The sequence below is a fragment of the Acinonyx jubatus genome, chromosome D4, assembly GCF_027475565.1.
Source record: "Acinonyx jubatus isolate Ajub_Pintada_27869175 chromosome D4, VMU_Ajub_asm_v1.0, whole genome shotgun sequence".
Lineage (NCBI taxonomy): Eukaryota > Metazoa > Chordata > Mammalia > Carnivora > Felidae > Acinonyx > Acinonyx jubatus.
The window spans coordinates 38,630,758-38,657,517 of NC_069391.1; the positions used below are offsets into that span (position 1 = coordinate 38,630,758).

The 26,760-nt window shown below is 41.4% G+C and overlaps 1 protein-coding gene across 7 annotated transcripts in view; it reads left to right on the forward strand.

The window, feature by feature from the left end:
- The first annotated feature begins 2,575 nt into the window (after positions 1-2,575).
- APTX (aprataxin) overlaps positions 2,576-26,760 on the forward strand; it is a 38,758-nt gene continuing 14,573 nt past the window's right edge. For 2 of the 7 annotated variants that reach the window (XR_003413944.2, XM_015073429.3), the window contains exons 1-8: positions 2,576-2,685; positions 10,036-10,172; positions 11,491-11,537; positions 11,752-12,054; positions 13,150-13,209; positions 14,026-14,252; positions 20,037-20,140; positions 20,906-21,088. Coding sequence is in view for 6 of the 7 variants with exons in the window: in XM_015073429.3 (XP_014928915.1) it covers positions 10,040-10,172; positions 11,491-11,537; positions 11,752-12,054; positions 13,150-13,209; positions 14,026-14,252; positions 20,037-20,140; positions 20,906-21,060 (1,029 nt within the window). In the remaining variant the exon portion in view is untranslated. Of the gene's footprint in view, positions 2,686-10,033; positions 10,173-11,490; positions 11,538-11,751; positions 12,055-13,149; positions 13,210-14,025; positions 14,253-20,036; positions 20,141-20,905; positions 22,492-25,162; positions 25,252-26,760 lie in introns of those variants that run through there. The other 5 variants (XM_053205010.1, XM_015073421.3, XM_027039280.2 and 2 more) reach the window with 5 other exon arrangements.

Sequence of the window (26,760 nt, forward strand, 5' to 3'; positions counted from 1 at the left end):
AAGTAAAAATAGATAACTTGGACAACATCAAAATAACAATATTTCTGTGCATCAAAGGACATAATCAATGGAGTGAAAAGGCAGTCTATGAAATGGGGAAAATATCTGCAACTAATATATCTGACAATGGATTAATATCTAGACTATAAAAAGAACTCCTACCATGCAACAACAACAAAATAACTTGATTTAAAAATGGGGGCCTGAAAAAGAAGAAAAAAATGGGCAAATTGGCTTGAATAGACATTTCTCCAAAGAAGATATATAAATGACCAACAAACCAAAAAGGTGCTCAACGTTATTAATCATTAGAGAAATACAAATCAAAGCCACAATGAGATAGCACCTCCCACCCATTAGGATGACTGCTATTAAAAAAAACAAAACAAACCAGAAAATAACAAGTGTTATAAAGGATGTAGAGAATTTGGAACACTGTGTCCAATGTAAAATGATGCAACTGTTATGGAAAACAGTATTTTGTTCCTCAAATCAAAAATAGAATTATCTTTCAACACAGCAATCCCACTTTAGGGTGTATATCCAAAAGAATTGAAGGGAGGATCTTGGGGAAATATTTATACAATCATGTTCATAGCAACATTATTCATAATGGCCATAAGATGGGAACAATCCACACACCCAATGATAGACAAATAGATTGTAAACAAAGTGTGGTGTATACATGTAACAGAGTGTTATTTAGCCTTAAAATGGAAATTTTGACACATTACAAGTAATGAAATTTGAGGACATTATGCTAAGTGAAATAAGTCTGTCACAGAAAGACAAATACCGCATGATTTCACTTATGTGCAGTATCTAGAATGGTCACACTCATGGAAACCAAAAGTAAATTGGTGGTTGGCAAGGACTGGAAGAGGGGAAATAGTTGTTTAACATGTAGTTTTGGTTTTGCAAGATTAAAAAGTTCTGGAGATACATTTAGTACAATGTGAATATAGTTAACACTACTGAGCTGTATACTTAAAAATGGCTTAGATGGTAAGTTTTACGTTATGTGTATTTTGCCACAATTAAGAATTTTTTTTTGAATTTGAAAAAAAAAAAAAAAAGCAAAGTCCTAAGCAGGCTCACAAAATTTATCATGATGTGCACTTTGAAGTGTTTGCCTTCTGACAGTGAATCTGTAACTTGATCATGCATCAGGATAACCTGGTGGGCTTGTTAAAACAGATTGCTGGGCCACACCCCTAAAGTTTCTGAATCAGTAAGCCTGGGGTGAAAGCCTGAGAATTTGCATTTCTAACAAGTTCCCTGGTGTTGTGAGGCTACTGCTACTGATCCAAGGATTACACTTTGATGGCCACTACATTAGATAGTGCCACAGACTACAACTCTCTGTTAATTTCTATGTATCAGTTTGTGATACATCTTTGGTCCTGGGGTCTGTGAAAGTTGTGTTTGCCATGTCCTTGTGCCATGTGACCCTGCTTCTCTGGCCAGTAATATGCTATAGATGAAGGGCTAGACCTAATATACTGGGCATGGAAACTGCCCAGTTTTGCACAATATATGGTATATAATCCAATTAGAATAATCCAATCCCATTTTGAATGTAAGACACACTAAGGCAGGTCAGGTAGAAGCTGAAGCTAAGAGAAGCTTAATTCTGAGGGAACTGGTCGGGTGACAAGAGCCACCTCATTTTACCTGGAGCAGTGTGAATCACATTCCACCACCATGGGGGCTGTGTGGCCAAGATGCTTCTTGTGCTCGCCCACTTCCTGGGGTGACCTTAATATAAACCTGCATCTTCTCTGCTAAAAAAGAGGAAGTCTCTTTTCTGTGTTTCCTGGAAGACTTTCCCATCCTGTTTTGATAGTTTTGGTATCTTTATCATACTATTGACTCTGCTTTTCTATGGAAGGAAACAATCTTGATCAAGAAATGTGACTCCTTAAGCCTTGGTTTTTATTGAGGTTGAGAAAGATTATAAACTATGCCTTCACTCATAAGATAGGAATTTTTCCATCTGCCAAAATGACTTCGAATAATTGCAATACGTGACTCTTAGGGAACATCCTGGAATTGCTATCAAAATCAGTTAACCCGTCTCATCCCAGCATCTTGCTGCTTGTCTCCTCTCTAATTGGCTGTCAGCTAGTTCATTTAGTGAAGCCAGCGTTAAAACAATCAGGTTTCCGCACCGCTAGTTCCTCCAGCGCTTTCTCTCCAGAAAAGGGAGAAAGCCGGTTGCAGTTTTGAAAGGGGGTAGAAAAACAATGTCACGGCAGGTACTGTCTACAGCAGGAAAGATGGCCTTAAGGGTAGTGAGCTTCTGCTAACGAAGGGAGTGTCAAGATACTGCATCAGCTGCCTAGAAACGGCCACAGAGGGAATAGTTGCTTAAAGTCTCCCCGGACTCAGAGACTTCAGAGATGGTGACAGGGAAGAGATTCTCGCATGGATAGAGGCTGGCGGTGGTCGTCCGCAGAGGGATTATTGCTAGGAACCGCACTATGGCCTCCGTCCCAGAGGGGCCAATCGGAGCGGACGCTTCCGGATCTGCGTTTTGGGCAAGACCCTTTCAGCCAATCTTTGTACAGGCGCTGGTGACGTCACTCGTTGCCCTTAGGCTTGTCTCGTGACGTCATCCCACAGCGCCGGAAGTGGCGCGTCCCGGAAGAGAAACGTGAGGTTGTCTGTGTCCGCTGTTTCGAGGTAAGGCGGTCGTCGGCCTACCTCCTCTACTGACCCGGTTGAAATTCGTGGGTGTGGGCCCTGGGTCGGGGCCATTACTACCCTTGAATGATGTTCTTTGAATAACGCTTTTATGGCTTCTTTCCCGGCAGGCTTTGCTCCATCCTCGGGCTCTAGGCTTCTCACTTTGCTCAAACTCCCTTGGGCCGTTTTTCGGCGACCCCGTCGTTGGTCGTCGCCCCACCAACCTGTACCCCCGACACCTGTACTGGCTTGGTCACTACACAAGCAGAGAAAAGATTAGAGAGTGGGTACTGTCTAGCCCAAGGAGGCGGCTCGGCTTGTTAGGAAGGACATGGTTGCCTCCAGAAACTCTCCGTGAAAGGAACTTGAGGGGCCTTCACAGCGTCCTCAACAGGTCCAATAGGAGGGCCAGTGGTAGTGGTTCAACAAAGCAGGCGTATAATTTCTACATGGAATCAATGTGGTCCAGGTTTAGAGCCTTTAGAGAATCTAACTTACATTGGGAATCGTTAGAATACTTGAGACAGGGCTGTACGGAGAGACAATACGGATTTGTGCACTTCCACCTTAGTTGCACAGTCACTGCTGTCGGCCGATCTTTGTATACGTCCTTAGCCCCTGCTTTTATCCTGTCTTCAGTGTTCACCAGTGGCAGGAGTGTTGAATGCTTTTGACCAGACACTGAGCTTTATGTACTTCCTCGTTCAGTCTTCATGCTACCTCTGTGTTGTACAGCAAGTCTTAATGTTTTACAGCTGGAGAAATAAAGGCTTAGGTTAAATAATTGGCGTCAAGTCACACAGTGACTAGATGCTGCAACTCAGGCAGTTGCACATAAGAGGCTGGATGTTCTCCACTATGTTATATTGATTTTTTTTTTAAGTGTTCATTAAGCTCTCGAACACCTCACTCTGTTGTCTGCTATTTTATGGAGAAAATTGAGGTCATCGGATATGCTTTCCCTCAAATTTCTGCCCCTGCTTTCCCTTCTTGAAAAGTCATCTCATTTAACACCCATTTTTACCTTTCTTTTACTCTCAGAGGATAAGCTGTCTCTTCTGATCAAAGTGAATCCCATTATCTTTGCTTCTCACCTTTCGTTTATGTTTTCATCTATGAGACCTTGTTTTTATTTGTCTTTTCTGCCCCTGACTATGTCCTAGTCATATGTGAACATAGGTTTCTGAGATCCCTGGTCACCTGGCTTCTACCCTCCAAAGCTAGAAAGAAGGAAAAGTTCTTAGTGATCCATCTTCCTTTAGCTCTCATCCAGTAAGTCTATTCCCCTTCTTTTTTAAAGAGTGTTCTAAATTCTGCCTCCATTTTCTTACCTTTCACTCCTTTCTCCAGTCTAGCTTTCAGACCTATCATTCTCCTGAAATTTTAACCTTAAGGTCACAGTGATTATCAAATCAGATAGATATTTTTCTGTCACTACTGGATCCCTTTGTTGCCTTTTTTTTTTTTTTTTTAATGTGTTTTAGTTTTGAGAGAGACAGAGCATGAGCAGAGGAGGGGCGGGGAGAGAGAGGGAGACACAGAATCCGAAGCAAGCTCCAGGCTTTGAGCTGTCCAGCACAGAACTGGACGCAGGGCTCGAACTCACTGTGAGATTATGACCTGACTTATTCAATCAACAGATATTTATTATGATGCAGAGATGAGGAAGACAAAGTGCCTCCCCATTAGGAGCTTTCATTCTAGCTATTTCTCCATATGCTTCTCTCACCAGCCATTTCTCCTGTGGGCTAGTCTTTTTACTTCCTTCCCTAAAATTTTAGGTGCTTCCAAGGCTTGTGACTTTGACCCACTTCTCTTTTCATTCTGTACACACTGTTTGAGTGAGCACATCAACTAGGTTGGTTTTAACTGCCTTCTACATGTTCCCAAATCAAAGTTGTCAGCTTAAACCTCTTTTCTAACTTTCCCTCTCACTTCTTACCACACTGCTCACTTCTCACCGCACTGCTGGACAGCTCTGCCTACCAGTTCCACAGACAGTTCAAATTCACAGGCCTGAAACTGAACTCAGTGTCTTCCCTGAACTTGCTCTTATCACATCCATCCCTAAGTCCTGAGGATTTTATTCCCTAAGTATTTCTCAAATCTGTGCTCTCTTCTTCATCCCTATTATTGTACTACTTTAGGTACCATTACCTTTCACGTGAAATATGATGGCCTTCTGACTGATTTCCCCAACTCCAGTCCTTGAAAACAAATCTGTGACAAAGCCCTGCTTCATAATCTTTAAAGATCTGTCTGTTCATTCATCTGATCTTTTTTCTCATTCATTTAGCAAATATTTATTGTTTACTGAATTGCAAAATCCAGTGGAAGTTCTAAAGTTTGAACTCACCAGTCACCCAGGGCTCTGCTTATTCTGGACCTGCCTGTGTCTCTAGCCTCTTTTCTGCTTCATGCTTTAGATTGCAGCAACACTGAACTCCTTTTCATGTGCACTATGCTGTTTCTTAATGCATTACCCTTGCTGTTCCCTTTGACTTGAATCTTCTCCATTTCTCTATCCACTTCCTTCTCCCCTAATTAGAATGACCCTTTCACCAGTTAACTTAGTTTATATATAGGACTCATTTTAGGTCTGCCTCCTATAGGAAATCTTCCTTGACATCTCCTTTCTCCAAGTCTGTGTTGGGTATTCCAGCCTTTTGCTCCCATAATACTCTGCACAGACCAATCATTATACTTACTACAATTGTTGTAAGTGTTTTTGTGTTTCTCTCCCTCACAAGACTCTGAGCCTTTTGAAGACAGGAATGATATACCTGCATCATATGAGTGAGATACATTATTTCTTTATTCACAGTACTAGAATACCACAAGGCACATAGTAGGCATGCAGTAATTTTGATTGATCAAAAGAGTGAAGACAAAAGGTATATGGTGTAGTGATTAAGAAACCATTCTTTTTAAAAAAAATTTTTTAATGTTTATTTGTTTTTGAGAGAGAGAGAGAGAGAGACATAGTGTGAGCAAGGGAGGGGCAGAGAGAGAGGGAGACACAGAACCCGAAGCAGGCTCCAGGCGCTGAGCTGTCAGCACAGAGCCTGAAGTGAACTATGAGATCATGACCTGAGCTGAAGTCGGACATTTAACTGAGCCACCCAGGCGCCTCTGCCCCCTCCCCCCTTTTTAAGTCTATTTATTTATTTTGAGAGAGAGAGTGCACAAGAGGAGGAGAGAGAGAGAGAGAAAGAGAGAGAGAGAGAGAATCCCAAGCAAGGTCCAGCACAGAGCCCGAATTCAAGTTCACAGAATTCGTGAACTCAAGAACCGTGAGATCATGACCTGAGCTGAAAGCAAGAGTCAGATGCTTAACCGACTGAGCCACCACCCAGGCACCCCAAGAATCCATTCTTTAGAATTGATTCAAATCCTAACTCTGGCACATATTAGCTATGTGGCTTGTACATGTTGCCTATTTTTTCTTAAGCCTTAAATTTTTCTTTCTTAGGATGAGAGTTGTGAAAATTAAATGAGATGATATAAGCAAGACATTTAACAAGTGCCTAGCACTTAGTATGCACTTGATAAAGGCATGCTGAACTCCAGGGGATCCAGAAGTATAAGGCCAGGCCTAGCCCAGGGCAGTGATCTTTAAGAGACCCTTCCTCTGAGTTTTTGTATGGATGGGCAGTGATGCAGTCTGTTTACAAGGAGATTATAATCTCATTTGGAGAGTGGAATTACATCCACATTTAATTTTCAGAGAACTGTGAAGGTAAATTAACCACACCCAATAGCAAGATATAGGGGTAGGGAAGAGAAGATAATTCAGAGAAGACCTCTGGGGGGAGGTGGGGCTTGGAAGTTGAGAAGGATTTGGGATTCTGGAGGGGAGGAAAGAGTATGATCGAATGCCTGGAGATCATATTGAGAATGACTTATTTGGGAGACATGATTCAGTATATCATACCTGAGGGATGTATTTGTGTGTAAGAATGAATGTATGTGAGTCTGGGGGAAAGGAAAGGTGGGGCTAGTTCTATGAAAGGAAGTAGGAGGTGACATAAGTGACCTTTGTGGGGTTAGAGTACGAGGATCTTAACCTCAGGCTTGAGGAATTTGGGACTGATCAGGGTTGGGCAAGTTAGGTTGGATGTCATGATAGCCCTCAGCCACATGTAGCTATTTAAATGTAAGTTAAAAAAAAAATCTAAGAAATTTAGGTTTTCTGTCACACTAGCTACATTTTGGATGCTTGATTGTCACATGGTGGCTACATTATTGGACAACATAGGTGTACAACCCTTCCATCATTGTAAAAAATTCTACTGGACATCACTGTTCTACATTCTCAGATTGCTGGGCTTGCATGGCCTATCAGATCACTTGGTTCCTTAAGATATAACTAGATTTTTTTTTCCTGACTAATCCTGACAACTCTGGAATGAAAAGTAGGGAGTTGGAAAATAGAGAATTAGGATTTATCCACATAGATGTGAGGATGGGATTGCCCAAGGAGAGGAGCAAAGGATGGCTTAAGAGGAGCCAGAGCAGAGGAAAGAGAAGGAAGGCCAGAGAACCTGGATAGGATTATTGTCTGGTCATTTACTTGCAAGTATGTACTGTGTTCTTATATGTCAAGTATTAAGTGCTGGTGATATATTGGTAAGCAAAAAATGGACTTGACTTCTGCTGTTTTAGAGCTTGCACTTTATGGAGTTTCAATGTATGGACTGTATTGAGATTCAGGAGCACCTATCATTATGCATTCCCCATATTCTAAAATGCTTCATTCCTAGAAAATGGATCTGAAGACTAAAATGGGCTTAAAAGTTGGTCAAGGTTAGTTGCATAAGCATTGTGGAGTCACTGCTTTAGCTTCTCAAGAATTTGTAAATAGAAACATCATAACTTGAGAACTTTGACAAGAATGAGTGTGTGTGGAGGGCAGGAGGGGTAGTTTCTATTATCCTGCAACAGCCAGCCATGCTCTCAGCTGCCCATCAGATTCCTTCCTGTCCCTGCTCTCAAACTGTGCTCTCTTCACATTTCTTTTGTTATTACTGTGAGTTGTCAGTCACCACGTGACTACTTTCTCAAAGCCTGATGAAGACATACTTCATTTCTGAGTCCACTTCCTGCTCATTTATCAGTTTCCAGTAAGTGCAAACAGATGTGCCTCTGAATACATAGCATTTAAAAATGGAACATGCCTATAGCACCATCATCACTTGAGGCTCCGGGTTGAGGATTTTAGGTTTACAACTGACTCTTCATGCCTTGCATCCACCCCTTCACAAAGACCTGCTGAACTTTTGGACCTCACTCTTGTCCACATTATGTTGACTGCCTCCTGACTAATCTCAGAGTCTCGACTTCTCCACTCCAGCCTGCCCACGCCCAGCTGTCGTTTCACTTTGCCATGCAGCTCATTAACCTGGCAGTTGTCTCTTCTTGATTGTCAGATCTAAACTTTTCAGCATAGTGTTCAATACCTTTGCCATTTTTGATGACTCTGGAGCAGCTCCCCTGGGTCAGCCAACAGGGTCTGCTTTCCACCCCTCACCCATGGCTTATTGCTGAAATATGCCTTGTCGCTTGTGCCTTTAAAAATGGAATATACCCTCTCACTTATTTTCCTTATCAGTCTTCTTGGCCTTTTCATTTGGGTGGTTTCCCAAACCTTTCCTGACTGATCCAATTTCTGTGACTTTGCACCTCCTCAGCAATCATTTGTTCGCCCTGCTTTGCATTATCCTTTGCAGATGGTAATGAAACTTTGACTTTCAAAAATCTTGTTTCTTTTCTCTTCCCTTTGGACACAAAGCTTGTGCAGAGCGCCTGATAAGTGCTGCCTTGCCTGTAGGGCACATTTCTCAAAGAGAGGGTATTAGAGGCTTGAGCAATAAGTTTCTGGAGTCGGGGGAGGTATCCCAAAGATCCTAGTCCTGTCCCTATCCATAGTTCCCTGTTCTACCTCTCTGGGTGATCTCATGCTCTCTTTGCCTCACCTTCTCTGACATGTCGATGCCTCTCAAATACATACAGTCAGTCCATTCCTTTCCCTGAGCTTTCTACCCATATATCCTACCTTGACCTGTGGATCTTTCACAGACAATGTAATCTAATTGTGTTTCAGTCTGAAAGCATCCCTTCTTCGTCTGCCATTTAACTTCAAATTATGTCTCCTTGTGTATTGCTCATTTTAGTCAATGGCTATTTCCAAATTCAAAGTCTTGGTTTGTGTCTCCCTCTACTCCTTTGTCATTCCCCAAATACACTCAGTAGTTAAATCTACCTTCACAGTTTCTTCTGGATCTTCTTCCTCTCCATTGTCTTTGTTCAGGCCTTTGTTCAGGCCTCGTCTCTCTCCCAAATTTCTTGGCTCTTTCCCTTCTACTGATACTCTCCATGGCCATACAGGTTGTTTTCAAAAGAAAACCGGCACCTTCTCTATTGTGCAGGTTGTGTATAGCACAAAGGTGCCACATTCACTCTTTAGATGTTGTAGGTTTGTGTATTTATTATGACAATCTTCTGGTAGATGGCAGTAAAATGTATTGTTCTAATATTGGTATGTTATGACGATTAAAGAAAGGAAAAAAATTTTTTTAAATGTTTTATTTATTTTTGAGAGGGGGCAGAGAGAGAGGGCAGAGGGGCTCCAAAGCAGGCTCTCTGGGTGTGTGTGCTGATAGTGGAGATCCAGATGTAGGGCTCGAACTTACGAACCCACAAGGGCTCAGGCCAAAGTCAGATGCTTAGCTGACGGAGCCACCCAGGTACCCCAAGGAAAGGAAACCTTCTAATCTGCATAAAGATGCCTCTGGACTGAAGAACATCCTCTGTTCTGATGTCCTTAATTCTCTGCCAGGCAAACTCCTTCTTATGCCTTGAAAACTCAGCATAAATATCCCTTCCTCGTTAAGCCATTTTTGATACTCTCCACAAGAGTGGTTGTTTCTTTCCCTGGGCAAATGCTATATTTGGTTACTCCCTTATAATGCTTATCATGTCATATTGTAATAATTGACATATGAGTCTATCTACCCCACTATACTCCAGGCCTCTCAAGGATAGAGACAATGTTTAATTATTCTTTTATCCTCACCATGTAGCCTAATGGCCAGCACACAGAGTATATCAGTAAACATAAATATTTGATTGCTTCGCATGATTTAGGCACAGAGGTAAGTACATACATTATCTTATTTAATTCTCACGACAGCCTCATGAGTCCTGTCATTATCACGTTTTACAAGTGAGAAAATTGAGACCTAGGTGAAGTCACTGGCCTCAAGATGAATAGCTGGTAGCTGGCATGTGTGGTGGTGCTGGGGTGTGCTATTTTTTCCAGTGATTCTCTTCTGTTTTGTTTCTCAGAGTAATGATGCGGGTGTGCTGGTTGGTGAGACAGGATAGCCGGCACCAGCGAATCAGACTTCCACATTTGGAGGCAGTGGTGGTTGGGCGTGGCCCAGAGACCAAGATCATTGACAAGAAATGTTCTCGACAGCAAGGTAATTGGTCATAGCAATGTGTAGTACTGTGTTTTGTTCCTTAGGATAATGATAACCAAGGATGCACATTTCCTGGAAGCTATTGATAGAAACCTTTTGTCTGCCATAAACAAAACTCAGGAACTGAGCTCTCTTAGCCAACATCAGGGCCCCATTCACCCCTGATTCCACCCTCTGGAAGCGGTTAATATTCAGTGTTGGGAGCAGGCAGGTTCCATCCTGTTAGTATTGTGGAACTGAATCCCGCACCCTACTTTGCCTGGGAAGATTCCTCATTGGGCAGTGAGACAGTTGCATTCTGGGATCTCCAGCCTGAAACCATGTCTGAGAAGTGATGGGATACTTCCATCCTTTATATAATGCCTCACACGGAGGGTGTCGTCTTTATAAGACTATGGCATCCAGCTCTTGAGATGTCTTTCCTGGGATTTAATGAAATGAAGGTCCTTAGGAAAAAGCTGTACCGTGTACTTATTTGTTCCATGTAAACTCTTGATCTGCTCACTGCAACCAGGCCTTCCGCCTGCAGTGTGTTCCTGAGAACAGGGTTTCTCAGTGCTTGGAGTCTGCAATAGTGATTTTGGTTTTTCCCGCAAGAGTTAAATCTAAGTGAGGGGTGGGGGGAAAGCCATGCTTGAGCTGGCTGGGTCCAAGACAGAAGGAGACACTGCTTCTCACTCTCTGTCCCCTTCTCACAACAGCAACTGGAGCGATGTATATGTTAGCCTGTCTACTGCCTGTCCTCCCTGAAGAGCAGCTGTGGTGTCTCTGCACCTTGTCTCACTCACAAGTGTTTGATGTTACTTCTTCCCACATATGCTCAGACTGTTCTGTTCCTGCAGTCCTCTTTCTAGAATATTCTCTGCACTCTGCCTACCCAAGGCCAGCTGAACTTCTGTTTTCCAATAATGTATCTTTTGCCTTTCTTTATTGAAGGCATCTGATAGTTTTATTAAATAATGGAAACCTGATTTAACAATGAGCCAAGAGCTTATGAAACAACTGGGTCCCTTCCCTGACTGCAGAGTCTGTGATCCTGAGTGGGCCAAGGACTCTGGAATAGGGATTGTGGGGATTCTGTAAACCTGCCTCATAGGAATGTTAGCAGTAGCTAAAGGAGTATGTATGCTGTTGGAAATTTTATGGAAGGATTTGGAGCCCAGCCACTTCCATAATAGGCGATTTTGCTCATGGGCCTTTGAGGAAACCCCTGTCAAGTTGCCTCCTGGAATGAGGCTTCATTGTCCTGTAGGAAGAACAGGAGCATGTGCTTGCTTCTTGGTGGCCTTTAGATTGAACTTTTTTCAATCTCTTTCAGTACAGTTGAAAGCAGAGTGTAACAAAGGATATGTCAAGGTAAAGCAGGTATGTGTGTTTCTAATTTGGATTTCCATTTTATACTTGATGATTTCCTTATGCTGTCTGTACCAACCTGTGAAAGCTTCTCTGTCATGTGTGGAAGTGATGGGGTAATAGAGGTGAACATTAAGCATGGTATCTGGCACACAGTAAGTGGTTAGCATAGCAGTGGCTATGGTATTATTGCTAGCATTGTAATTATTTTCTGATTTTTCTATAGGTAGGGGTCAATCCCACCAGCATTGATTCAGTCATAATTGGGAAGGACCAAGAGGTGAAGCTGCAGCCTGGCCAGGTTCTCCACATGGTGAATGAACTTTATCCATATATTGTAGAGTTTGAGGAAGAGGCAGAGAGCCCTGGCCTGGAAACACACAGGAAGAGAAAGAGGTCAGGCAACAATGATTCTATAGAAAGGGGTGCTGCCCAGGAAGCTGACTCCCATACAGGACTGGAACCTGGGAGTGACCCTGGCCAATGCTCTGTGCCCTCAAAGAAGGAGAAAGATGCATCTACCAAAAAGGTGAGGGTGGTGTGCCTGATAGATGACATGGAGATTAAATGAGATATAATGACTGCTTGATTGTTTTGTACACTGTAAAGCTCAAATACTCGTAAGGGGTTATTAACCATGACAAGGGTTATTAACCATGATGAAAGAGTCACTTGTTTGTGTCACCAATCACTTGGGTGAATGTCCCTTTATGTACATTTTTCTTGAAGTCCTGAGGTAAGCCACCCGAAGGTAGGGAGGTAATGGCGGTGTACTGCTAAAGTGGGTCAGTCATATGTGTATCTGCAGAGGGTTAGCATTGGAACGCTGTTCATAGATCATCTGATTCACATCCTGTTGTCAAAGTGGAAATGTAGTTAAGCTGTAGATGGAGTGCGAGAGGGCAAGGAAGATGCAGTTCACACTCTGGCATTTCCAGCTTTCATCTAGACACACAGCTCTCACTACTGTATAGGAAGAAAATGGAAATGGTTTATGGTTATAAAGGGAAAAGATTGAGTAAAGGGGATATAGTTGAGTTCTTTTTTTTTGAATGTTTATTTTCGAGAGAGAGAGTGAGAGTGAGCAGGCATGGGCAGGGGAGGGGCAGAGAGAGGACAGAGGATCCAAAATGGGCTCTGTGCTGATAGCAGAGAGCCCGATGTGGGGCTTGAATTCACGAACTGTGAGATTATGACCTGAGCTGAAGTCGGACACTTGACCGACTGAGCTACCTAGGTGCCCCAGATATAGTTTAAATCTTAAAAATGAATTTTATTACTTGGGATGCCTGAGTGGCTCAGTCAGTTAAGTGTCTGACTTTGGCTCAGGTCATGATCTCACAGTTCGTGGGTTCAAGCCCCACATCGGGCTCTGTGCTGACAGCTCAGAGCCTGGAGCCTGTTTTGGTTCTGTGTCTCCCTCTCTCTCTGCCCCTCCCCCACTCGTGCTCTGTCTCAAAAAGAAATAAACATTAAATAAATAAATTCAGTAACCCTTTGAGAGAGGGTTAAAAAAAATGAATCATTACTAAGTTTGGTTGCACTTTGCTGACATATACAATATTAACTAATGCCAAATACAGCTACTGACATTTGGAATTTACATTGCCCCTTTTTGTTTCAGCAATCATTGGGCCACTGGAGTCAAGGCTTAAAAATTTCTATGCAGGATCCCAAAATGCAGGTCAGAATAAAATTTTGGCATTGAAATGTATTACATGTCTTTTAAGTGACTACTCCACAGAGTGAGGATAAATGAAAGCAAAGGAGATCAGTCCTTCTGAATGAGGTTTGTTTTATTGGTCTACTTGGTGAGAACAAGTGGCTTTTCCCATTATCAGTAAGTTAGCAACTGGAATTCTTTGGAGAGAAGCTAAGTTCTTCAAATGAAGATCTCCTCTTCCTTATTCCTCCTAAACTTCTGGGTGCTATTAAGGGAAGTTGAGTTAACCTTTGTGGGTTTTTTTTTTCACGGGAGTGTCAGGTAATGTGTTGTGACTGCAGTTGCTGGGCTGCCCCGGGATTAATAGTCAGGTGTCATCCTGGGAGGAGTCTGTGAGTTCTTAAGTTACATTCTGGGGTGACAAGGGGCCAGATCTGATAGGGCTTCTTGGAACACATGATTGTGTCACATGGTCTGCTGTGTTAGAGTGGAGAAGGGTGCCTTTGAATTTATGCCTGCAGGGATTTTACATCCAATCCTTAGGAACTATTTTGTACTGTGAATTTCCTGCGTATTCTCTGTAGTGTAGTGCTTGAAAACACAGACTCTGGAGTCAACTAGATCTGGTTTGAAATCCTAGGCTTCCCACTTAGTAATGATGTGACTTTGTGCAAGACACTCATCTGAGTCTCTGCTGTCATCTGACAAAATTGGGATACTGACACCTTTTGCGTAAGATTGTGCTGGGAATGAAGTGAGTTAGTGAATATGACAGTACCTGACACACAGAACATGTGTGGTAGATATCTGTTTCCTTCTCTTGTGCCCCTATCCTAGGTTTACAAAGATGAGCAGGTAGTGGTGATTAAGGATAAATACCCCAAGGCTCGTCACCACTGGCTGGTCTTACCATGGGCTTCCATTTCCAGTCTGAAGGCTGTGACCAGGGAACATCTTGAGCTCCTTAAACACATGCACACTGTGGGGGAAAAGATGATTACAGATTTTGCTGGGTCCAGCAAACTCCGCTTCCGATTGGGTTACCATGCCATTCCCAGCATGAGGTAAGTGTTGTGGGTAGTGCTAGTGTATTCTGGTTCTAAGTGGACAGATGGATTCAGCTTGGGTGTGCTGATAGTCTCAAGGCCAAGGGGAGTAGGGTGGGATGTTTCCAAGGAAAGTGGGCTGAAACATCCACCCTTCTCCCTGATTTGCCTGTGACTTTTATTAGATTTTTCAGAAGCATCTATAACTCCTTAGTGATTAAGGACCATTGCTCTGGAGGAGACAAACATCACTGACTTTTGTCATGATAGCTCAGTAGATCTAAGATTTAAAATAAAATGAGAGAAAAATGCAGAACCTGTTCAAAGAACTCAACCAAGGCAGATCTCCATAGTTGTTGTTGTTGTCCTTTTTTTTTTTTTTTAAATATTTATTTTTGAGAGAGAGACTGAGTGTGAGCAGGGAGGGGCAGAGAGAGAGGGAGATACAGAATCTGAAGTAGGCTCCAGGCTCTGAGCTATAAGCACAGAGCCCAACATGGAGCTCAAACTCATGAACTCAAAGATCGTGATCTGAGTTGAAGTCGGACTTAACCAACCTGAGCCACCCAGGCACCCCTCCAGTTCTTCTGAGCTAAGCAACAAGATAAGCAGATTAATTGGATTTCGCAGTTTTTATCTTGTATTTGTTCATTTGTTTTTTCGTGATAAAATACACGTAACAAAGTTTACCACTTTAACCATTTTTTTAAAAAACTTTATTTAAATCCAAGTTAGCACAGTGTAATAATGACTTCAGGAGTAGGATTTTAACCATTTTTAAGTGTACAGTTTATTGGCATTAAGTATATTTACATTGTTGTGCAGTCATCACCATCATTTTTCTAGGACCTTTTTCATCTTCCCAAACTACCTCCCATTCCTCTCTACGGTCCCTGGTAGTTACCATTCTGCTTTCTGTTTCTAATAATTTGACTGCTCTAGGTGACTCATGGAAGTGGAATCCTACAGAAACTCTTTTTGTGATTAGCTTATTTCACTTAGAATAATGTCTTCAAAGTTCATGTATGTGGTAGCGTGTGTCAGAATTTGTTTTGGTTATTTTTTTTTTAACTACCTAACAACATTCTTCACGTTTTATTTAGATAATTATGACTTAAATTATGGGTGACTTTAACCAAATGAAATTTTTGTGCCATATTTTTTCCCCATCAGTACTCTTCCTTTTTTTTTTTTTTAAGTTTATTCATTTATTTTGAGAGAGGGTGAGAGAGCACATGAGCGAAGGAGGGGTAGAGAGAGATAGACAGAGAGAGAGAATCCTAAGCAGCCCAAGCAGGCTCTGCACTGCCAGGACGTGAACCACAATATCATGGCCTGAGTCAAAACCAAGAGTTAGACACTCAACCAACTGAGCCACCCAGGCGTCCCAGTACTCTTTCTTTAAAGTTGAGGCTTAGCTTACATACAACAAACTGCATCAGATTTATAGTTTGGTCAGTTTTGACAAACATATTCGTCCTGTAACTATCACTCTGATTAAGATACAGAACATTTCTGTCGTATCCCAGAAAGTTCCCTTGTGCTCCTTTCCAGTTAGTCCTTTCCTCAACCCTCGTGTTGTTCTGATTTCTTTCCACATAGGTTAGTTTTGCTTGTTCTAGAACTTCATATAAATGGAATCATATAATGTGTCTGACCTTTTTTAGTCAGCATTGTGATTTTGAGATTCATGTATATTGTCTTGTATATCATGGACATACTTCATGTTTTGCTCTTGTAGGTAAATACCTACAAGTGAAGTTGCTAGGTCTAAGGGTAGATGTATGTTGTACTCATTTAAAAAAATGCAGTTGACCCTTGAGGCGCCTGGGTGGCTCAGTCGGTTAAGTGTCCGACTTTGGCTCAGGTCATGATCTTGTGGTCGGTGAGTTTGAGCCCCGTGACAGGCTCTGTGCTGAGCCTGGAGCCTGCTTCAGGTTCTGTGTCTCCCTCTCCCTCTCTGCTCCTCCCCCGCTTATACTCTGTCTCTCTGTCTCTCTCTCTCTCTCTCTCTCAAAAATAAATAAACATTAAAAAAATGTTTTTAAAAATGCGGTTGACCCTTGAACAACACAGATTCGAATTGTGCAGGTCTACCTATATGCAGATTTTTTTTTAGTATAGTAAAATACTATAAAAGTATTTCTTTTTGTTGTGAGTTTCTTAATAGTTTCTTTTCTCTGGCTTGCTTTAGTGTAAGACTTCAGTATATAATACAACATACAAAATAATGTGTTAATGGACTGTTTATGTTATTGGTGAGGCTTCTGGTCAACAGTAGGATATTAGTAGTTAAGTTTTTGGGAAGCCAAATGTTACACTTTTGGATTTTTGATAGTGTGGGGGGTCAGTTCAAGGATCAACTGGATATGTTTAATAAGGTTTATTGTTAGAACCTTACTAAAAAATTTAGGACAAAAGTCACCCATAATCATAATTCTGTTTCTCCAGTGCTGTGCAGCCTGTGGCTAACAGAGCCCTTGACTGTAGAGCACTTTTCACATAGTAATCATGGTGTCCATACCTTCGTCATATAACAAATGCTGTTGCACTAAGAATGCTAAAAAAAGCTATGGCAGGTGTGGGTGGGAAGCAAAATGAGCAGTAAGTAAAGTTGCTGCTTACATATCCTTTTAAGATCACTATAATTTTGAATAAACACTGGAAAGGAAAAGGTAACAAATTTTTTTATTGTAAAAAATTTAGAAAATATAAAAAATAAAGTATGAAGCAGAACAAAGATCTTCCATAACATCACCATTAATTAAGCCCTAGACCTTACTTGAATTTCCCTTTTTTTTTTTTATGTTTTTCTGCTCCAGGATGCAGTCCAGGATCCTGTGTTGCATTTATTTATTTATTGTCTTTCCTTAGTTTCGCCTAACCTGTGACACTTCCTCCTCCTTTCCTGGTTTTCATGACCCTGACACTTTTGATGAATACTGGTTGGTTTTATAGCATGTCTCTCATTTTGGGCTTGTCTGATACTTTTTCATGTTTAGGTTGAGGTTATACTTTTTTTTTTTCTCCTCCTTTCAAAATACCAGAGATGATGTTGGGTCCCTCTAAGTGTATCATATCAAGGAGTGCATAATGCTGAGATGGCTTTTTACTCATGATATTAACCTTGATCACTTTGTTATGGTGATGTCTGACAGGGTTCTCTCTTGAGTTACTGTTTTCCCTTTGTAATTGATGAATATCCTGAATAGTTTGGAAGTGTGCTGCTATCCTGTTTGTCCTCAAACTTTTGTCCAGTGGTTTTAGCATTTATTGGTAGGTCCTGCCTGCAACAGTTATTACTGTGGTGTTTATCTTGCTGATTCAGCTTATCACGTCGGGGTCACCAGTTGTGGGTTTGGCTTTTGGCTTTGTCCAGCAAAGCTGAGGACAGCAGAAAGGATTACTTAAGACTCCAAAAGTCAAGAGACGTGAAAGGGAGGCTAAGGGAAGGCACCCCAAGCTGCTCTCAAGCTCCCGTTATTTATTAGGCATACATTATAGGGGAATCACTGTGCAATATGAAAATTGGCACGTAGGTGTCAGTAAGAATGTCTAGAAAAGCGTGCAAAAAAACAAGGTATTCCCCAGACTGCAAAAGAGCAGATGCCGGAAAGCAGGGTGGTGAACAAGATAAGATATTCCATAGATAACATGGTCTAAGGAATTCATAAGCACACGCAACCCTAAATACACGTTAACTAGATACTGGTCAGCTGTTTTCAGCAGAGCCAGAAAGCAGTGTAATACATTCCCTATAATCTCCTTAACCAGGACAGAGCTATTTGATTTCCCACATTACCTAATGGTGTTTTTATGTTTCCGTCATTCTCTTTAATTTATTTATTAGAATTCTTCTGTATGGAAGAGCTGTCCTTTCTCCCCCATTATGTCTATTCAGTTATTTATCAGTAAGGACTCATGGGTGTTTATTTTATTCTATAGGTTTTAATTTGTCATTCATTTTATTTCTCAAATTGTTCTGGCTTTGGTCCTTGGAAGCTCCTTTACATTGGGTCCTGTATCATTTTGATATGGCCCTAACATTTTTTGAGCACTTCTTTATTTTCTGGAGCAAGATGTTCCAGGTTCATCTTATATTTTTTTCTGTTCTAGCCCTGGAAGGAACCTTTTATTTTATTTAGTTCTTTTATTGGATAATGATATTTATAAACCAAGACGTGCATACTAAGTTTCTATATTGAGAGAAGTGGTTGATTCCAGAGTGTCTTTGCTCCTAGGTCCTCTAAGCAGATAGAGCCTGGAAATACATGCATGAATCCTAACCCACACAGACATTCTCTCTCTTTCTTTCTTTCTTTCTTTCTTTCTTTCTTTCTTTCTTTCTTTCTTTCTTTCTTTCTTTCTCTACTTGTGTATGGAAAAGCAAAAATTTATACTAATACCTCTCGCTCTAGTTCAACTCTGCAAGGTTCATTCTTGTCTCCCCCTTTCTTTTGTTGTAATGTCTTTGTCCAACAGTGAAAAATCTGGCTCTCATTAGATATCATAAATTCGCTTACCTGTTTGATCTTAGTGTACACATAAAATAGTTACAGAATTGCTAACCCATACCCTTGTGAGAAACACATTTACTCATTAGGGCACAGTATTTGTATACAGCTTTTTTTTATCTTTACGGTATCCAAACTACTGTTGTTCAAAGTTCACTTGGCAAGTTATTTTTTTCCTGACCCCCTTCAGTCTGGTTCCCTTATTTGTTTGTAATACTGTTAGGTTTGTTACTGCCTATATTCCATTTTGAATTCCTGCATGTATTGGTTGGTTTTGATTATTTATTGCGGGGATAGGAATATTACTGATTCTAAGAGTCAAAGCTATACAAAAAGGCATCTTACTTGGTTTAATAAGTCCAAAAGAGAACTCTTGATTTTCTTCCTCAAACCTGCTTTTCTTTTAAGCTTTCCCATCTCTGTAAGTGGCACCTCCCCCAAACCATATCCAATCCTTCCACATTAGGGAGTCCTACTGGTTCGAGTGCAAAATGTATTCCTAATACTGCAGCTCTAATCTAAGGTGTGTTTATTTCTAGCTTCGACTTCTGCAGTAGCTTGCTAACTTGTCTCTGTATCCATCGTTATCCTCTTTATAGTTCCTTCTCTGCAGACCAGCCAGAGTGATCTTTTAAAAGTGCAAATCAGAGACCATGTAAGCAGAATACAGTGCAGACCCCTTGTCAACCTATAAGACTCTTTATGTTCTGGCCCCTACCTCCTTGGCTCCAGCCATTCCAGATGTATTTATCACCTTTCTGTTCCTCAGTTGCACGAAGTTCTTTCTCATCTCAGGGCCTCTGCACTTGGCCTCCCACTCCCTGAAACACTCTTCCCCCAGATCTTTGCTTGCCTAATTGCTTTCTCAGACCAAATCACTGCCTGGGAGGGGCCTTCCCTGAACACTCTTGGCTAGATGAAGAGGTAACCTCTACTCCCTGAGCACTTTGTGTCCCATTTCCCTGGCTTATTTTTTTCTTAGTGTTAATGGTTTGAATTTTCCTTGTTTATGTGTTTACTTATTTTTTATTTGTCTTCATTATTAGAATATAATTTCTGTAAGGGCAGAGGCCTTTCTCATTTTGTTCACTGATAAATTCCCAGTGCTAGAATAATCCTTGGCCCTTTAACAAGCATTACATATTTTTCAGTGAATGGGTGAATGAATTGGATTAAATGGAAACACTAGCAATATTTTATATACCTGTACTTTTACTGTTTGTCATTTTGATGAAGCCATAGTTTTTAATGGATTTAATGGTCTTTTTTTATCCCCCCTCTCACCTAGCCATGTACATCTTCATGTGATCAGCCAGGATTTTGATTCTCCTTGCCTCAAAAACAAAAAACATTGGAATTCTTTCAATACAGAATACTTCATAGAATCGCAAGGTAAACAGTGTTGTTTAGTTTTCACGTTTGTTTCATTTTCTCACCTGTTCTTATATTTGCTTTAGTTGTTTTCCTAGATAATAACCTGGCCTCAAAAGCCCATGTACAACTTTGTGTTCCCTATAAAGATTCACCCATTAAAATAAACTGGATTATTTGGGTTCAGTAGGATTGCCACTTTGCTGTGAGCAGCCTTCTTGGTGGGGTTAGAGGGTAGAGATCTAGAAAGCTGTTATGTCAGAGTCAGAAAGGTGTTTTGTTCTAACAACAGGGGCCTTAAAGGTTGTACTGAGAATTATTGGAGTTCATAGACATGAAAGCTCTTAACAGTTGTCTCTTCTGCCATCAGCTGGGTAGGGGCTTGGGGGCTGCCTCATGTGAGGAGTGGTTGATTAACAGGGGAAGGCTGTGTATATATAGAAGGAAGCATTTCCCAGGGTATGTACTGTGGAACTTCAGTATGCTGGGATGTTAATGATGGCAGCTACCACTGACCAAGGGCTAACCAAGGGTAAAACACTCTGATATAAGCTTTTGATGTAATAATATGGATTGCTTACAGTGTGTCCTGAAGGAATGTAATTACCTCAAAAACAGATTGCTCAGATTTAGAATCTGATTCCCAGCAGTGAGTTTAACCTCAAGTTTACTAGCTTTAGGATACCTGGCATATTTTTATGTGGAGTCAGAGTTTCTTTTCTGGGGGGTATCTTGTATTGGATTTCTAGAGTAGCTGGGCTCTGAACTTTTTTCCTTTGCCTGCAGCTGTGATAGAGATGGTACAGACCGCTGGCAGAGTGAGTGTCCGAGATGGGATGCCTGAGCTCTTGAAGCTGCCCCTCCGTTGTCACGAGTGCCAGCAGCTGCTGCCTTCCATTCCTCAGCTGAAAGAGCATCTCAGGAGACACTGGCCAAAGTGATTCTGTGGAGCCTGAACTTTTGCAGCAGGTGTGGCTGATTGTTTAGAGCAAATTTCTGGCACCTGTTCTGGATTGCTTGTGAACTTTTATTTCTTGAATTAAAACATGCAGCTTCCCCCGCCCAAACAAAGCTTCTTCTGTTCCTGAGTGGCTCCAATATGGGATGACCTGAAATAGTTCAAGAATTAGGAATTTGGGGTTGTTTTGGATGTGTTCTCTGGTGATGGTGGCTGGGACAGGCCTGAGCCCCGATCTCCAGGATCCATGTCAGGTCTGACTCACGGGGAGCAAAGCCATGTTCACACTGACCTAATGTAAGATATGGAATCAGAGAGCAGGCTATATATTTCTGTTCTGTACATTTAATCCTTCCTCCCCAGAGGCATGTGGTACCCTTCATTAGAGCAGCTCGAGAGGTCTGGTATTTAGCTTAAAGGCACTAATTGGTCTTGTTCTCTGATCTTAATCTGTTCTGTAATATTCTTTCTCTTTCCTTTCTTTTTTAATTTAATTTAATTTAATTTACTTATTTATTTACTTATTTATTTGGTTTTAAATCTTCAGGGTTTTTTTTTTTTTTTTTTTTAATTTTCATCCAAATTAGTTAGCATATAGTGCAACAATGATTTCAGGAGTAGATTCCTTAGTGCCCCTTACCCATTTAGCCCATCCCCCCTCCCACAACCCCTCCAGTAACCCTCAGTTTGTTCTCCATATTTAAGAGTCTCTTATGTTTTGTCCCCCTCCCTGTTTTTATGTTATTTTTGCTTTCTTTCCCTTATGTTCATCTGTGTCTTAAGGTCCTCATATGAGTGAAGTCCTATGATATTTGTCTTTCTCTGACTCTTTCCTTTCTTCATGGAGAAATTAGTTTCTTCTGTTCCTTTCATTCCTTTCTATCCAAAACCATCCATGCTTCCTTCTTAGGAAGTGTCTCACCAGTACTTATTTACTCTGAGCAAACAGGCTTGGTGAGGGGGTGGAGAGATGGGTTTTTTTCCCCTAATATCAGGGGTTCCTGGCTGATGAGGAAATACTCGGCCAAATGTTTGTTCATCAGGGTTCAGCTGTCAAGCCTTCTTGCTGGCCTGCTTGGATCTTTTGTCTGAAAATAAAGTTATTTGTTTGGGGCAGCTCTCTTAGGTAGTTGAAAATTATTGGGAGTTCAGGTAATAGTCACAAACTCAGTTCTGATGCATGTAGAGATCATTGTTAACTGAAAAGTTGCATAGAACCCCATAGCTTCATTTTTTACTCAGAACAAATTTGGATGTCACTGTTGGAGCAAATCTGTTTTTGGATAATGTCAGAACTAAAGGTAAAAGGAAATCTAAAATGTTGCTTTTGATTGCATTGGTGATCCATTTGAGGATGTGGCTCTTTTTGCTCTTGAGTTTGTTAAAAAAAATAAAAGAATACCCTTAATAATAACTTCTCTCTGGAGAAAACCAATTTGTGGAGACCGTATCTGACCTCAGTCTTTCATAAACAAACAGAATGCTACAGTGGTTTTTTGGTTGAGCATGGGTATAGTCATATAGTCCTAAATAGTAGTAATTAATGATTATAGCAGCTAACATTTGTTCAACTCCTGTGCATCTAGGCATTATTCTAATACTTTTTTCAGATTATCCCATTTCTCACTGTATGTAATTCTGTGGGGTAGGTATTCTTGTTATGACCCTTTAAAGGGGAAGAATTTAATAATCTGTAAAGGACCCTGGGCTTCAAAGTTGGTCTTGGTTCTGGGGCATCAAACACATTTTCCCTATTAGTTGAAGAATATAAATGTATTACTAACCAGTAGGGGCCATAGACTCATAGGGGCATTGGGCCTGTGCTGACCAAAAGCTCTTCGTGGCATTTTATCATTGATTTCTCTGAGGACAGTCAGTTCCTCTAAAGCCCCTTTTCCACATCTGATGCCTTAAAGCCCCTAGAAACTGTTTCTAAAGGTATACTCCATGGATACCTGAGATCAGAATTGCTAGTTTCCTTCTACAACATGTAAACACTTGGGCTTTATCTCAAAACCACTGAATCACAATCCTTTGGGCCTAGGAATCTGTATTATAAAACATTCAGGATGACCGTTTGCATATTAAAGTCTGAGAACCACAATATAAATGAACTCTGGGCTTCAAAGCACTTTGCATTTCTGAAAGTTCCAGATTAGACTGTCCCTGCCAGGATACACACACAGTTTCCTGGTTGGTTTTCTGGGCTAGTTGCAGGCCTTCCTTCCCTCTGCATGGTCAATTTTATTTCAGGATCCAGGGAGACTTTGGGCATTAGATAAGGGAGAATGACTACTTATAGGGACCAGCCCTTTGTTTCTGCAGGATTTGGGGGAGGCCCCCTGGCCCCATGTTTTGTTTTTGTTTTTGTTTTAATTTTTAAAATTTATTTAGAGAGAGAGCAGGGCAGGTATAGAGGGAGAGGGAGAGAGAAAGAATCCCAAGCAGGCTCTGCACTGACAGTGTGGAGCTCGATTTGAGGCTCAAACTCATGAACCTGAGTTCATGACCTGAACTGAAATCAAGCCACTCAGGCGCCCCTGGCTCCAAGCTTTTTGGGACCAGGCCTGGTGCTGACGACTTCCTTTTCTTTTTTCTTTTTTAAAATATTTATTTATTTTGAGAGAGAGAGGGAAAGATCATGTGCTCACATGAGGGGAGAAGGGCAGAGAGAGAAGGAGAGAGAGAATCCCATGCATGAGATCATGAGACCCAATCATGAGATCATGACCTGACCCAAAATCAAGAGTTGGGTGCTTAACCAACTGAGCCACCTATGCACCCCAACTGTTTCTTTTCAATGGCTCCCATCCCTTCCTGCTCAGACATCAGTCACAGAGGCTTGGTCTGGGACCTGTGATGAACTCAGCTAACCTTAGGCTCAGAGCCTATATATTTTTCATCTTCTGGGTCTGTCTGAGATATCCAGGTACAAATGGTCCTTTCCAGGACCGGACCATACTTGAGATGGTCACTAAGAGTCCTTGCAGGTTCAGGGATGCTTCCTGGAGTCTGGTATCTGGTAATCAGTCACATACACTGGATATGGCTGGATGTCAGAGATTCAGCATTGATCTCTGTCAGAATTGGCCTAACTGCCTCTCTCTGTCCCAGTAGCTACAACTTGGAGATCTCCACAGAGCTCTGAAGATTCTTCCATAGACTAGATTTAAAAAAAAAAAAAAATGATGAAGGCCACGAAGCTCACTCCCCAGAATAATGTATACACATTTTATGTACCCTTAAAGTGCTTCCATGGACTCCCTAAGGGGTCTGTGAACCCCAACTTAACTTCTGCTCTGAAGGAAAAAGTCACCACTTTGCATGGGAGCTTAGGAGGTGTCTGGGATCCCCTCCTATGGAGGACTAGGGGGAGAGACCTTACCTCCAAGATATCCCTGAGATGCTCTCCTTTGGTTTCATTGCTCCTTCCTCAGCCCTTTGGTGCATGCACATCCTGGGGTCTTCTGACTAGAGATGGAATTCAGGCCCAGGAGCTGCTTGCTCTAGTTTAGCCACCACATTCAGGCAGGAATCTTGGGAAGTGGAGAAATCTTCAGCAGGTCTGAGGGGTTCAGGAACCCTGACTGGCCGACTTATCATGAGCTATCTAAAAGGCAGTGAATCTACATTACTAAAACCAGTCATCTGCAAAAATAGATCAGCTATATCATGAATGTATCCCAGGATAGTGGGAATGGCAGTATCTCATGGGTACAGTATGTTAACAGTACAAACTGTGCTGGATTCAGTAAGTAATCTCTGACTAAGGCAGAGATTTTGATGAGGCCTCAGCCAATGTACTTGGGAATTGCAGAACATTTAACTGAACTTCAGATAAGGTGCCCAGTGAACTTTTTAAAAATAGGTATTGCCAAAACAGTTAATTTTCTACCTAATCAACAATGTTATATAGTTTAGCATGTTGATATTAAAATCACAATGAGAATATTTGGTAAGAAACTGCAACCAAGGAGAGACTATATCACAGTGTATGTGATATATGATGATATATGTGATTTATGTGAGATATAGTGAGGGAAATGTTGAAGAGTGAGGTGACCACCTTTACATTCTTTGTTTAGCCAGGCTACCCTGTGACCTTGAACAACAGAAGTTTTAGAAGAACAGATGAGAAAATGAGGAGTCAGAAAAAAGGACATGAAATATTGAGGTATATAGGTCCCATGCCACCCCCTCTCCCAAGTGGGCTATTGTTACATGATCACTAGAAAAAATGGTCTTACTTTGCCTGTTTATCCCAGACTTATTACTGTGTTGTAGTTGGGTGGAGTCTTCTCAAGGTACAGGGCATAGTGGCATGAAAAAATAGAACAAATGCACATAACTCACATTTGTGACTCTAAGTTGTATTTCCTCCGTTAGGGACTATCCTCTTTTACCTTAGCCCCATCATACCTAGGCAAGGCAGCTGTTTTATTAAAATAAACTGGTTGAATATGGTTACTTCAACTCTAGCCAAGAAACCAGATTTAAAATGGAGTTCCTTTGTTGCTTAAAGAGAAGGTAGATATGATAACAGAGCTGAACTGGAAACCTGAAACTGAACAAGTGAATGCTTTATATGAGAACATGAAGAATAGACCTTAAATAGTTTATGACAAATCTTAAGTCAGAGCTGGGGAAAAGGGCTCTCAAATTCCATTAGAATCTCTGAACGGGAGTAATCTACTCTTAATATCTTAATTTCTTAACTTTGTCTTTACTTCTTCCTTTCTTTTTAAAAATTTTTAACAAACTCTACCATAAAGGAATGGGTTTTGAGTTTTAGAGTCTACTAATGATTAGTGTTCTCATGTGTTATTAGCATTATTTAGGCCATTGTTGAATGACTCATCAAATCAGAGATACACTCAAGTGCCTGAGTGTTCCTTTGTCAGCAGCTGCTGTCTACCCAAACTTTAGGGAAGGGAGTGGCCAGGATGTGGGGCAGTGGGAAAGGAGTTTAGACCTCTAGGATTCTGGGCCACTCACTGTTCAACTCTTTTTGCCTGTTCCATTTTGCAAATTTATTTTGAGACCATCTATTTCAACTTCCTCAATTTTTAGAAGGCAGCTGGGACTTGGAGATTTAAGGGGCTCATTTAGCAATTTAAACCAGATCTTGGCCTTTATTGCATTCATCTCTTTGTTCCCGGATCCTCTCAGACACTGAGATATATATATATATTTTTTTAAGTAAACTCTGCCTCCAATGTGGGGCTTGAACTCACGATCCCAAGATCAAGAGTTGCATGCTGTACTGACTGAGCCAGCCAGGCAGCATAGACACTGATATCTTATTTGAGAATAAGGATTGGCTACTCTCCTAAGTCCCACTCACTTCTGTCCTGCCTCATAATATTTTTTTCATGTAAATGCAGAGTAGAAAAAAGAAAATCACCTTAGGCTTGTATTCGGGGCTCAGCTCTGTTCTATGTTGGCTGTGTGGCACTGGGTTAGTCATTTAACCTCTCTGGCATCAATTTCACCATCTGTGAAATGGAACTAAAATATGTACCTCTCATGTTGACTGAGGATTAAACAAGCATGAACGTGAAAAGGACCTGGTAGTGGGATGGTCCAGCATTCAGTCCTGGTCTCCTCTCTGTGGGAGGCCGGACCCCGGTGCCAGGCTGAGACCGGGTCGAGCAACGGCTCCCTGTTGACTCAGCCAACCCGG